Here is a 15,537-nt window from a genome sequence, read left to right on the forward strand (position 1 = left end):
CGGACTACACACACACACTGACTCTCTCTCTCTCTCTCTCTCTCTTTCTCTTTCTCTCTCTCTCTCTCTCTCTCTCTCTCCTCTCTCTCTCTCTTCTCTCTCTCTCTCTTCTCTCTCTCTCTCTCTCTCTCTCTCTCTCTCTCTCTCTCTCTCTCTCTCTCTCACACACACACACACTCTTTCTCTAACGCACACACACACGCCTCTCACCACTCTGGCCTCGGACTAGTACACACACACACACACACACACCTCTGGACTCCAACTCTGGCGTTGGCTCTCACTCTGGCCTCCTCGAAGCCTCTTACTCAACAGACGGGGGCCCCAGTGCAGTTGCTGTGATCGTTGACACACACACACACACACACAAACACTCTCTCTCTCTCTGACGCACACACACGCCGGATCTCTCTCGACGCACGCACACCCGCCTGGTCCATATTTATTTTATGGTACCATGGGATGTTTTTGCGCTCACACACACACAGACACACACCCTGCTTGTTGTGCCTCCCAGGAGTATTCTTGGGCCTGCGTCTGCCTTATGTAATAGAAAAGGATGGGGAGAGATTACTTCATTCGTTTAAAAAATAAAATGTCTGATGCCTTTTTCAGTTCTCAGTCATCATGGAAAGTGTTTTGTAAGATGTAAGATTTGGTTCACCTCTCGGCCATCCCAGCCTCATGATTGGGTTATTGTGATTGTGGTGAGGAGCGAAGATCTATTGCAGGCGTGGTAGTGTGGTGTCTGCAATGTAAAGCTACAAAGAAAATAACCAGATACTTTTTAGTTTTAAACATTCATTTTGCAAGTGTCCTCTTGTATGCAATTCTTGGTGTGCTGTATACTATGTATAAAGTCGCAAAAGGGAGGCTTTCCAGTTGTTTACAGCATGTGTCTTCATGATTTTCTTTTTGGCCTATACTGAGAGGCACGGGGATGCTGTGCTGAAAGAATTAGCCTGATTGTGCTGTGGTCTAGCTAAACAAGAGCAATAAGACAGTCATGCGCTGCTCTGATTTCATTAGTGACATGTGCTTCTTGTTGTGTGTGTCTTTGTGTGTGTGTGTGTGTGTGTGTGTGTGTGTGTGCGTGTTCACACGTGTGTGTGTGTGTGTGTGTGTGTGTGTGTGTGTGTGTGTGTGTGTGTAAGGCTGTCCTGTGTGTGTGTGTAAGGCTGTGTGTGTGTGTGTGTGTGTGTGTGTGTGTGTGTGTGTGTGTGTGTGTGTGTGTGTGTGTGTGTGTGTGTGTGTGTGTGTGTGTGTGTGTGTGTGTGTGTGTGTGTGGCTGTGTGTGTGTAAGGCTGTGTGTGTGTGTGTAAGGCTGTGTGTGTGCGTGCGCGTCTGTGTTTTGTGTTCCTTTTTATTTAATGCGGCTGATTAAAAATGGATTTAATCACGACGAGATGGGGCTTTAAAGAGGGCTGCCTATTAAAAGATGACTCATGCTTACACACACACACACACGCGCACACACACACGCACACACGGTAGCTAGCGGGGCCAGGGAGCTTTGCCAAGGATCAGGTTTGCAAGTGGAGAGGGCATGTGAAGATTGTTGTTGTTGCTGTTGTGGTAATATCTGCTGTTGGGTGGAGCTGTGGACGACACTGCCAAGTCACTGCATGTAGATAGACTTCTAAGAACTGGGAAGATACCCATAAATACATGACCAGGAATACACACATTGATGATTTGATTTGTATGGGCCTTTTTATGTTTCAAGTCCATGCTGACTTGATTTAGTGTTTACCCCGAGTGCACATCTTAATAGAAAACACATGCAAGTTTACACGTAATGCTTTCTCTGTACGTGGTATGTTTTCTTCTTCTGGTAATTGAGTTAGGGTAGCGTGTCGAGCATGGTGAACTTGTTAATGTAGAATTAGCCTCCAGTGGCTCTTTCTATTAAGGTGTTGGTGGCAATAAAGGATTAGCCAAGTTGGAATAGAGATTTAAAAACGGCTCAGTAGAATTGCATAAGCACACGATCGAAAGGTCTTCTCTTCCATATTACATGTAGGCTATAGGCTTTCTTACTTGGTGAATGCTATATCTAGCTTACTTATATTTGTCTCCAGTTTTATTTAACCCATGTCATGACGCACGTCGGAATCAATGGTGTTGTGTTTTATAAAAATTAAAGCTCAAGTTGTGATAGGCCACCACTCATTCTGTATAAAAAGAAGACAATCCGCACACTTCAGGTCTATTTTTGTGCAAAGAAGCTTTACTTGACTTGCAAGCTTTCGGTCCTTAGACCTTCATCAGGCAGCCTAAGGTCTAAGGACCGAAAGCTTGCAAGTCCAGTAAAGCTTCTTTGCACAAAAATAAAAATGAAGGCGACATCATGGCTTGACTAGTGTCTCTTAGACTCAAATGATGTTGGTTGAGAGACATGCGACCAGAGACGGTGAGAAAGAACCTAGAAAATCTCAACAACTCCAGAGCCCAGAGCATGTATGAAACACATTTTAAATGGCCCAATAGACCTTTGTCGTTTTTATTCCATAATAATATCAAGTTGCTTTGAGTGTTTTTTTGTTTTCAGCTGTTCTCCCTGCGTAGGGATGGGACTGCAGAGGGGAAATCAACAGGCCTTAACAAGTTTCTAAATCTGGCACAAAAGCATCTTTGCATGGGTAATACATTTTGCACAACATCCGTCCCTGTAAGCAATAATCTCGTCCCGTTTTTTCGACTCTTAAACAACAAGCGCATTCGAGTCTGTTATAACTTGACCTATTTTTCCCTCTTTTTTTGTCTTATTTTGGCAGTGCTTTGCTAAGTTGCATTTTTTTTGTTTTGAAAATTGGCTCTGCAATTGATTTAGTGATTTAGACTCACTGAGATTGCCTAACACCACAAAAAACTAGAAAACCTGTTTTGTGCAATCGGGTCTAGACGGATGGGCCAAAAAAATATTGTTTTCAAATATTGTTTGCATGCAGAAGGTCACAATGTTTTGTTGGTTTTGCTCACACACACACTTAGGCATTTGTGTGCGGACGTGCACGCGTGATCCAAGCACCTTCAGAACAGGAAATGTGATCAACTGCATGGGACATTAATAACGGGAAATGATGGGAAACTAACAAGATTGGGGTGAGCGTGCATCATCTAACCATTCCTTTTACCTTTTGATATCCCAATGGGCCGGTGTCCTTTCTATTTTGCTCAGTGGTCTAATATCTCTGAAGATGAGTACTGTTGATAATGACAATGGCATATCCGATAAGGGGGGCGGGGTAGTGCTTTGTGTTGTCAAGACTCATAGACCGACATCTCTTCATTGCGTGTGCGTGTGCGTGTGCGTGTGCGTGTGCGTGTGCGTGTGCGTGTGTGTGTGTGTGTGTGTGTGTGTGGGCACGTGCGGTGTGCCTATAGAAGCAGCACATCTCCTTTGTCTGCCTCTCTGCTGCCTTGCGTCGTCCCTGTACTGTGCTTGCGTTTCCCCCCCCCACATTTACTGCTCCTTTGTGTGCTGCACTGTTCTCATTTTTTTTGTCTCAGTCTCAATCCCTTCGTTTTTATTTATTTATTTTGTGTGCTTGTGTGTTTTTACTCGCTCATCTACTGTTGTGCATGCTAAGCAGTTGGGCTCTCTTCATCTTTTTGCTTCTGCACACACACACACACACACACACACACACACACACACACACACTCACACAATCTGTCTTGGGATTGGGGCTTTTCACACACTAGACTAGGCTGGCCAGACAGACGGATCGGGGAGGAAGGAGAGCGGAGAGAGGAGAGGAAGGAGGGGCGCCGCGGCAGGCAGGCAGCAGCTCTAATCCTCGCCCAGACCAGACACAATGCAGAGCAACACTGGCAAAAACACACACACACACACACACACACACACACACACACACTTCCTCCCCCATGTTCTTAAAATGAGATGCCGGTGTGGATCCTTTCCGTCACATAAAGTAGGCAAAGGCAAAAAAAAAAACACACACACACACACACACACACACACACACACACACACACACACACACACACACACACACACACACACACACACATATAGTCGCTCGCTCCATGCTCCCCCAATGTTTCCTATTCAGACACTGGCCTGTGGCCTGGTATGTGGATTCTGAATGAAGCACAATGCAGACCAACATCAGCAGAACACACACACACACACACACACACACACACACACACACACACACACACACACACACACACACACACACACACACACACACACACACACACACACACACACTCTCCCTGTGTTTTCTCCTCAAAGATCTCTGTTTGTGCACTGCCTGGTGTGGGTCCTCTGAGATGCATAATGCAGACCAACATTAACTGAGAAACACACACACACACACACACACACACACAGAAACGCAGACACACACACACACACACACACACACACACACACACACACACACACAGAAACGCAGACACACACACACACACACAAAGATTCCAATGTGTGACCTGGTTGTGTGTGTATGTGTATCCTCTCTTGACACACAGAGCAGACAGTACACACAGACACAGTACACACAGCTTGCCTCCCCCCGTTCTTTGTCAAAGATGTCGGCTTGTGCCCTGGTGTGGATCAGACAGTGATTGGGACTGGCCACTGTGGAAATGGGGCCGTGTTAAGGCTTAGATACACACAGTATCGTGTGTGTGTGTGTGTGTGTGTGTGTGCGCGTGTGTGTGTGTGTGTGTTGCATTGCTGCTCAGGGGCTTGCAGCTCCGTTGCCAGTTCTCTGCTGCCTCAAGTGTTGTCTGATGAGGGAGGATGTAAGCCTATAAACACACATACACACACACACACACACACACACACACACACACACACACACACACACACACACACACACACACACACAGATCTCTCTGTCTCACACACACACATACACAGTGCTCATGTAGAAGAAGTGTGTATCAGTTTGTGTCTGTGTAACATACGGAGCCATATTTGTGTAGCCTTACTTTTATTTGTGTTGTCTTATTGTGCCATTATTTATGGAAGGAAATCAGCTGTTCTTTGGATATCCTCTTGTTGTTCACTCGCAAAGGAAACAACGTGTCCAACTTTTAAAAATCCGATTGCCTCGAGCAATGGGGGCAGCTATTGAAACAGCGTTCCCTGCTCTCTCCGATGTACATCTTTAGGATAATACCACTATCAGGAAAACATAAGAGCTTCTCTAAAAATGGTAAAATGGGTTTTCGAGTCCGTTTGACCTCAGTGATTCATATTTTCTGATGTTTTTTAACTGCCGGTCAAGTCAAAGCTCAGCTCAGATCAAGCTGAAACCTGTCTTAAAAAGCAAATTAAAAGGAACCAAATGTTAACTCACTCGACATCCGTACTCAATATGCGAGGATAAACTTTTGGCTTTTAACAGGCATCATATTCTTTTTAACTCAATTGTGTGTGTGTGTGTGTGTGTGTGTGTGTGTGTGTGTGTGTGTGTGTGTGCGTGTGTGTGTGCGTGTGTGTGTGCGTGTGTGTGTGCGTGTGTGTGTGCGTGTGTGTGTGGTGTGTGTGTGTGTGTGTGTGTGTCAGAGCCTTGGCCTTGCATACCCAAGTGGTAATCTAATCCTTCTCCCTTTCACTGCACTTGGTTGCCAACACTCACCCTACACGCACACACACACACACGCACAAACTCTCCACACACACACCACCTAGTGCTTGTGTGTGTGTGTGAAAGCACAAGCGTGTGTGTACCTTTTTTACAGGTGAAAGTGAGCTCCAAGAAGGAGCGAGTATTCAGTATTGTGCATGAAGGCCCTGGCCACCAACCTTTCTGTCTCTCTCTCTCTGTCTCTCTCTGTCTCTCTCTCTCTCTCTCTCTCTCTCTCTCTCTCTCTCTCTCTCTCTCTCTCTCTCTCTCTCTCTCTCTCTCTCTCTCTCCCAGGTGAAAGTCAACAGTGAGAAGGAGCGTGCCTCGGTGCTGTGCATGAAGGCGTTGGCCACCAGGGGGCGTCTGGACTCTGTGTCGCAGCACATGGCGTCCCATCCGCAGTACCTGGAGTCCTTCCTGCGCACCCAGCACTACATCCTCTACATGGACGGGCCCCTTCCACTGCAGTACCGCCATTATATAGCCATCATGGTACACACACACGCTCTCTCAAACACACACTCACACACACACACACACTCTCACACACACGCACACACACGCGCGCACACACACACACACACGCTCTCGCACACGCTCTCGCACACGCTCTCGCACACGCTCACGCTCACGCACACGCACACGCACACACACACACACACACACACACACACACACACACACACTGCACTGATTCTGGACTGGCCCCTACCATTGCACTACATAGGCATCGTGGTTGGAAATGCATTCAGTCTTGTTATACAGTTGCAGTCAGAGATGTTGATGAGGCAGATGTCCACAGTTAATCAGTCACTGTTAATCTGTTGCATGTGCAGGCGTGTACTGTATGTCGCTGCGTAGTTCTTCCTGCGTCACTCAAGCAACAATAACATTTCCTTGTCACGTTAGATCATTCCTAAACTCTGTGTGCGCGTGTGCGTGTGTGTGTGTGTGTGTGTGTGTGGTGTGTCTGTGTCTGTGTCTGTGTGTGTGTGTTCAGGCGGCAGCACGTCACCACTGCAGCTACCTGGTGTCTCTGCACACGGCCCAGTTCCTGCGTGCGGGTGGGGAGCGGCTGTGGCTGCAGGGCCTGGAGTCGGCGCCCGCCAGACTACGCCACCTCGACCAGATCAACAAGGTCCTCGCCCACCAGCCCTGGCTCACATCACGCTCGCACATACAGGTAAATATGTCAGAGTGTGTAGAGGTGAAGAGTGCACCAGACACAACCAAAGCCACCACAGCTACGGAAGTCAGGAAACGAGTGGGGATTGGCAAAGGACCTTGGACCGGAATCTAACCCAGGTCGCCCATGTAATGATAAGGCGTCTTATGGTACAGTGTAACGGTACGACGCCCCTGAGGCAGTGTTGGTTCTCTTTTGTTTTCCCTACGGTAGAGACAATTCAAGCCTGTACTTTTCCGAGATCCTTGTGACGCCAGGTGAACGGCCCTTTAGGAGGCCAGCTGAGGTTGAGAATAAATTGAGTTCCCTTAGCACTGTAGATTGCGGTAGCGCACATCTTATGCAAGCCACCACCAAACGCCACAGAGAGCGATGAAGAAGGAGGGGACAACGGCCCCCTTAGGAGACCGAGCTTGAACACACTCCTTTGCATTGGGTAGTTGGGGTTTGATTTATCTTCGTCTACTGGACAAACTTTGCTTGAATGGTCATCACGTGTTCCTCTGTGGGTCAAGAGTTTAATTGTAATACCAACAAGGGCACCTGTTATGAGTGTGATGTGCGTGCTGCATGCCAAGGCATTTAAGGTACGCACGCTCACCCCGGAAGTAAACTCTTGGCAAAGAGCTCATCCCAAACTCCAAATGGTAACGTGCTGGCTGAACTGGTGCAGGAGGTGTATCTCTCACTCTCACTCTCTCTCTCACACACACACACACACACACACACACACACACACACACACACACACACACACACACACACACACACACACACACACACTTCTGTATTTGGATTGACAGATAGACGTTTATCATAGCACAAGCCAAATTTCATAGGAGTTTACACAAAACTAAAAGAAACTGCTCACTGAGTGTCTTAAGGATACATGTGGCACCTCCGTCTCCAAATGAAGAGGCTCCCGATTATGCTGGATACTGAGCAGAATTTGGTCAATCTTTTTGCCTGTTTATGGAGTCCACAGATCTGTAAGCCACGCACAAACATTTTATGTACATGTATACACACACACACACACACACACACACACACACACACACACACACACAGCCTTCTTTAAGCCCTCCTAAAGAGTGGTGAGCAATGCTGGGGCCCCATGTACTAAGACTTGCATGAATTTTAGTGCACAATGTCATGGTACATTTCAGGATCAGTGCACATACTCTTCTTTAACATTATGTCCATCTTGCGTATGTAGCTCTTTTTTTTGTGCATAAGCAAGCAATTTCCGTGGCTGAACTGGTCCAGGCTGCGGTTCTTTTGGCCCACTGCCACTCCCTCTGTTACAGTATATTACCTACAGTATATAATGTGTGTGGGGGGGCACTGTGGTACAGTGCGCTAAGCCCCCCACATATGGGCTTGCATACCCATGGCGACTCAGGTTTGAATCTGGCCTGGGACCTTTGCCAGCCCTGCCCTTTCTCTCTCTCTCTCTCTCCCCCCACTCTCTTCCTGTCATACTCTTGATCGTGTAAAAACAATAAAAAATACACAAAAACGATATTATGTGTGTGTGTGTTTAGGCCCTGTTGAAGAGTGGTGAGCAGTGCTGGTCCCTGGCGGAGCTGGTCCAGGCCGTGGTTCTATTGGCCCACTGCCACTCCCTGTGCAGCTTCGTCTTCGGCTGCGGGGCCGATGCTGAAACCATGGCGACGCCCATCCCCCGCATCCCCCATCAGCAGCATCAGCACCAGCACCACCACAGCGGCACGCCCCCACCGTACTGCCCCAGCGACGCTGCCAACGGCAACACCGCCACCGTGCCCTCCCACACCGTGCCTTTGGACAGGAAACCACGCCGACGGGTAAGGGATGAGTGCTTGTCTGTGTCTTTTAGCGCGTCTGCCTGTCCTGACTGTTTATGTTAGGGAGACTCCTTTTTGGTCTATATCTGGTCAACTAATGTGACCAGAGGGTTTTCTGTCTGTCAGCAGGACTGAAGGGCCAATGTAGTGCCCCTGGGCGCTATACGATAAATATTAGTAAAGCTGGTTGAAAGTGGCCCTTATGGATAATCCTGTATATGTGTCTCTCTGTCTATTTGTCTATTTGGGCTGGCTGACTGAAAGGGAACGTTTGCCATCTCTCACTCGATGTGTTAATACCTGTATCTGTCTGTCTGTCTGTCTGTCTGTCTCAAGTCTGTCTTTGGCATCCCGAAAGCTAAAAGGCATTTGGTGCAAGGCTGCTGACGATTATGTGATGTGTGTGTATATCACAACGTTTTTTAAATCGAACACGATTTTTTCACACATTAGAATTCAGGGAACACTCATTGAAATTCAGGGAAAACAACACAGCCCAAACTAGTTCACACATTTGAAGGGGCCTGTAGTGGCTCTACAAGGGAATTGCTAGTCCCCTCCAGTACTTCTCCACTGTCTGTCGTGTTGTGTTGAGTATTTGAATTCATATGCAGTGTGTGTGGCCTGGCCTCCCATCTCCATTATCTCCTCTGGCCCCGTAGTCTGCAGCTCCAGACTCCAGCTGCAAGGACAACAAACAAGCAACTCACTCATCTCTGCACTAATTTTCAAATTCAACACAAATAAACTAGTTTTCAGGCCATTACATCTGCAAGGGAATTCAGCTCGGACTTACACAGTAGTTGTATGTTCATAAATGGGGCGTGTTCCCCTTTTGTGTTCTGCACTAAATCTTAGGGTTCCAACTGTGATGTCTGATATGTGTGCTACATTTCAAATGCAATACAAACTAGTTCACATTTCAGGGCATCTGCTAGGGAATTCAGCCCATATCCCCACCCCACCCCTTCCAGTACTTTTCCACTGACTCGTGTTGTTAAAAATGATATCAAGTGTTCTCTCCCGGTCTGTTCTCTCTCCTGTCTCTCGACAATACTGTTAGCTACGGTAAATTTCAATTTCAGCACAAACTAGTTCATATATTTCAGTCCACATATGGTGACTGTGCAAGGGAAATTTAGCTAGTACCCTCCATGGAATGTGTTTTGTACTTTTTTACCTACACAATAAGGGCCGTCGACAGCTTTGGCCAGACACAGGACAAAGTCATGTGAAATTTCCCCCCACCCAATACAAACAATGTGATGAAGACCCAATTATGGGCCCTCTTCTCCTGGGTCCAGGACAACTTACCCTTTTGTCACCGCCCGTCGCCTGTCCCGATACATGATTATAATGTGTTTTATGCATCGTAATATTTGTTATTATATATTTATTGTGTTGTTTTCTTCTTCTCGCTAGTCTCTGGACTCCAGCTGTGACATGGCCTTCCTCAGAGAGCGGATCCAGAAATCACAAGAGGAGAAGGAGAGGAGAGGAGAGAAGCTGCTGCACTCACAAACACTCAACACAGGTAAGACACATTGACGCATACACGCCCACATGTATGCACACACACACACACACACACACACACACACACACACACACACACACACACACACACACACACACACACACACACACGAACACACACTCAAAGAAGAGTGGTTTGCTTCATTTGCTAAAACTCTTTAATACAGACCACTCACTCACAAACGCTCTTGAACATGTATGACTCAGCCTCACCCCATCTTGCCTGCTTTTCTTTCCCACTCACACCCACACACACACTTTGATGATTTCCCTTGCCACACACACACACACACACACGCATGCGCGGACACGCACGCACGCTGTGCACACACGCACACACTGAAAGGAGAGTTACTCGCAAACACGGGTAGCACCACACACACACACGCACACCACCTCACTCCTTTCCTTCTCCTCCTGCATAGTGCCTCTGGTCAGTGCACGCACGCACACACACGCACACACACACACACGCACGCACACACGCACGCACACACACGCGCACACACACATGCACACACACACACGCACGCACACACACACCGACAGCAAGAGCAAGTAATCCAAAACCGAAGAGGATGAGTATGAGTCATAAAAAATGTTCTTTTACGGCCTGAAGTCTTAATTGCACGACTTTGACACGGCCTCGCAACTGCTCATGACAAGCCGCTGAATTACGACTTGGCCACGGGGGCGAGCTGATTGGCCAAGAGGAGTCGTGCGTGCGTGCTAATTGGCTGGGTGGTGTCGCGTGGTTGCCACAGCTGCCCTGATTTCTCACCTTTTCTATCCGTCTTGTTGTCCTTGTCCTTGGCCGCCCTCCCTGACACTGTACTCCTTAGTCCAGGGCCAGGGGTCCCAAACTTAACCATGACACTGTACACCTTGGCCTAGACTTTTTCCAACACGCGCGTGCACACAGTAACACGCAAACCTATGTGCACACGCTGACGCACAAACATGCGTACACATGTACACAGGCGAGCGTGCTTACGCATGTGTCCTCGCCCTCGCCCTCTCTCGCTCTTTCTTTCTTTCTTTCTTTCTTATACACACACAGACCCTTACCCCCTCTCGCACACAAATGTGCGCAGATGCATCCTCCAATCAACAGTCTCACTCTCTAGCATACACACCCTTTTATTCCCTGTTTGACTAGACATGGGGTGATGAGGAGATGGAGTGTTGTACCGATCCTCTCGATGCACACGCACCCAAACACACACAAACACGCACACACTTTCTTACATGCAATTACCGGTACACACCCTTCAACCAACACTGTCACACATGCATACACGCACACGCGCACACGCACACACACACACACACACACACACACACACACACACACACACACACACACACACACACACACACACACACACACACACACACACACACACACACACACACACTCTAACACCCTCTTTTGTCCTCCACTGTTCCTCAGACGCTGAGGATGATGAGGAGATGGAGTGTTGGGCTGACCCCTCTCGCTTTGTGACGGACCCCGACTTCGGCTACCAGGAGTTCTCACGCCAGGACGAAGACCACCTGCAGGTACTCAGGGTGCAGGTGAGGGACGCACACGCACACGCACACACACACACACACACACACACACACACACACACACATACATACACGCATACACACATACAGAGGAGTTTCGGTTGCAGGTGGAATGTGACTCAATGTAACGATCCAGCCTTTGATCCTTGCGGTGATCCCCAAGAAAGTTCAGCCATTCATTACAGCACACTTGGGTCTAATGACACACCGATTCATGCATATGCTGTATGCACTAAAATGCATACAGATGTGGGCATAAACACACAAATTCATACACGCATCTAGCAGACACACAAATTCATACACACATCTAGCAGACACACACCCATACATGGCCACACACTGACACATACACGGCGTGTGCACATGCATGCACTTAGACTGTACATTCATACACTCGCACACAAACATGACCATAGAAGTCCATACACTGATGCGTGCCCGTACACCACACAAACTGCTCTGCACGCACACGTACTCAAACGCGCACGCAGATACACACACACACACACACACACACACACACAGCCAACACGTATGCACATACATGTACATGTCCAAACAGGCCGGCTGCCGTATCCTCTTGCATGTTAGGGGTTAGAGGTCGGAGCTGTCCGTCATTCGGGGTGTCAGCTGCACTGTTGGGGCCCAGTACTGGCCCCCCAAGGTCACAAGCTAACCATGCACACGCACACACACACACACACACACACACACACACACACACACACACACACTCAGTTGTGCTTGTGATACACACTTGGCTCAAAGCACGCGCACGCATGCTCATGCGCACGCAAGCACACATGCATGCAAGCACACATCTCAACAAGCTCGCACTGGTGCCTGTAACACACACGTAGATCAACACACTAGCACGCACTGGAGCACACGCTATTATTAAGCTTGTAATACATACACACACACTTAGCTCAGTGCACACACCCTCGGGCGCATGTTAAGTTGCGTGTTGGTCAGAGCTACAACTTGGAGGCATATTACACGCACGCACGCACGCAGAGTTCAACTCCCTTTCAGCCTTGCATAAGTCCTGTAGAGAAGAGAGAAGCAGGGCCTTGATCCCACTTAAGATGCTTTTATACAGCACACGGGAGCGTGCCAGGACCGGTTCCCACAAATAATCTCCACGAACCGCCTGACCTGCTGTTTCATTTCCCCAATCACCGGGGCACCGAGTTTAGAAGAAAAAGAGAAATTGTACACAGCATCCCCCATCGCATAAGAAGGTGCAGGACAAAGGCTAATACAGATTTTTTTTGGATGAGCGGTCTGTACGTTTGAAGTACTGGAAGTCATTCACGCCTCCCATTAAAGAAATGACAAACATGGACATTCAAAAACCCAATCGTCACTGTGTATTGTAATAACGTGGTCTGAAGTGAAGCATGGCAACATGTAGTTTTGGCCCTACCAGCACTCGACTTTGACGGCCCTTCCCCGTCTCTCTCTCCCAACTCGCTTCCTGGCCACGTCTTCACTGCCCTGTCTCAAATAAAGGCAAAAATCCCCCAAAATATTTTGAAAAACGTGTTGTAGTTTTGGTAACACTTTTCATTTTTAGGCTTTCTTAAGATGCTTTTATACACCTAAACTGTTTTATTTCAGTTCCCTAATGTGCACCAGGTGTTCATCATACCAATTATGTTGTGGGTTTGGTAACACTTAAAAAAAATGAAAAATATTATGATGTTTTCAGAGCCAAACCTAATCTCCACAAACTGCTTGACCTGATGTTTCAATTCCCCAAGGGGCAACACGTGAAGCCTGGCCTTAAAAAAAAGAATGACCAAAACCACAACACATTTTTGTAGTTTTGTTATTATTTTACGGCTTCTTAAGACTTTCAGACCAACGCGGAATCATGCCAATTCTGGCCTCCACACGTAATCTCAATGAACTGACTGACCCGACATTTCATTTCCCAAACAGTACCAAGGAAAACCTGGTATTAATAAGCAAACTATAGGAAGATTTTGGGATTTTCTTTTTTTCCCTTTTGGTGGTTGTGTCACGTCATGTCTCGCACAATGGTATGACTGCAGTCAGGAACCGAAAATGTTGTTTCTAATAGCTGAGTAGCCTACCTGTTGTCCTACAGAAGGTCTCGTACTGCAGAACTGAGCACTGATTTCATGGGGAGGGTTGAACTTAATTCTGTTGAAATTTGAAAAGACTGGATCTGATTTTAGACAGGGGGCAGCCGTGGCCTAATGGTTAGGGAGCTGGTCTTAAGATCATAGGTTTGCCTGTTCGAATCCCACCCTTACCCTTTCCCTACACCTCCATCCACAGCTGATGTGCCCTTGAGTAAGGAACCTAACCCCACATTGCTCCAGGGACTGTAACCAATACCCTTTACTGATGATAACTGTAAGTCGCTCTGGATAAAAGCGTCAGCTAAGTGTAATGTAATGTCATGTAATATACAATTGCTAACGTTTAGTTGTAACCTTACTTATGTAATGCACCATTGCCAAATGACTGCACGTCCAGCTAGACTACGACAACCTCCTTACCGGTAGGAGGAATGTGTGTGGTCTCCTGTCCTTTCATCTGTGGCTGAGGTGCCAAAGCACTTGAGCCAAAGCACTTAACCCCACATTGCTCCAGGGTCCGCAACCAATATCTCGCACCTAAATAGCTGTAAGTCGCTTTGGATCACACCGTCACATTGCAATTCAATGCACCATCGGATCCCCTCGAAATTAAGATGGTTCATCTCAAGGGCCTGTCATTGCAAACCCATAAATAAATATTGTAATGCAAATGATTCAACTTAAAACATTAAGTTACATGTTTGTACTATAAGCACTGATGCGGACAGGGGGGGGGACAAAGCTTCAATTGTTCCTGGCCCAGGGAGACGGGGGGCACCAGAATTTGGTCCTCATAACATTGTATGCATGGGGTGGGGGGGTAACTTCCAGACGACCTTATCCCAAACCCAGCCAAAGCTGTGAGCGGCCCAGACCATAAGCACACTACACACTTAATGTATTTTTTTTTTTTAAATACATTTTGGGGGGCTTTTTCATCTTAGCTTGGACAGTACAATGAAGGTTGGCGCAGGAAATGAAGATCGGAAAATGAGCTCAGATCAGAATCGAACTTGGGTCTCCGGCGTGACGATGCAGTACCGTTTGATCCACACGGCTGGGGCCCTTCACACTTCCAATCAAAAAAGCTTAGAAACACCTTAGAAAGAGAATACTGATCATGTTTGTCCGTACCACACACACACACACACACACGCGCACACACACACACACACACAGTAGTAGCTCACACTGTGGGATGGAATTGCCAATCCCCTCAGCTGTCAAAACGTTGGCATTTAGTTTATGTAAGGGTGTGGGTGCTGTTGTATGTGGGTATGTTGGGGTGAGGAAGTGACAAATGGTGATGTGGTGGGTGTGGGTGCGGGAGAGAGGGAGAGTACAAGAGCGATCGTCAAACACTAGTCAACTGTTTCCCCACTTGTTTCTTTGTGTGTATCTAGGATAAGAACGAATATGAATGGTATACTGTTGTAATTGTGTCTAAGTCTTCATTGTATGGCTCCCAAAATTCAAAACATTCTTTTTTTGGTGCCGTGTGTGAGACTGCAAGTAGATCTATTTGTGTGCGTGTGTGTGATTGACCAGTGTGTGATCAGCACTGTTCCTGTGTGTCACCCTGCAGGACTGTGTTTGTGACTGACCAGCGTGTAACCACCAGTACCGTTTATGTGCCCTGTAGGGGTGCGTTTCTCGACAGCGTCCCTACTAACCAAGTT

At 47.5% G+C, this 15,537-nt stretch overlaps 1 protein-coding gene across 2 annotated transcripts in view; it reads left to right on the forward strand.

The window, feature by feature from the left end:
- The window catches only part of sesn4 (sestrin 4), a 38,867-nt gene that overhangs the window by 17,180 nt on the left and 6,150 nt on the right, over nt 1-15,537 (forward strand). For both annotated transcript variants that reach the window (XM_063190191.1, XM_063190193.1), the window contains exons 2-6: nt 5,910-6,107; nt 6,616-6,798; nt 8,349-8,630; nt 10,053-10,164; nt 11,620-11,744. In XM_063190191.1, the coding sequence (XP_063046261.1) occupies nt 5,910-6,107; nt 6,616-6,798; nt 8,349-8,630; nt 10,053-10,164; nt 11,620-11,744 (900 nt within the window). The remainder of the gene's footprint in view (nt 1-5,909; nt 6,108-6,615; nt 6,799-8,348; nt 8,631-10,052; nt 10,165-11,619; nt 11,745-15,537) is intronic.

The sequence above is a fragment of the Engraulis encrasicolus genome, chromosome 23, assembly GCF_034702125.1.
Source record: "Engraulis encrasicolus isolate BLACKSEA-1 chromosome 23, IST_EnEncr_1.0, whole genome shotgun sequence".
NCBI lineage: Eukaryota > Metazoa > Chordata > Actinopteri > Clupeiformes > Engraulidae > Engraulis > Engraulis encrasicolus.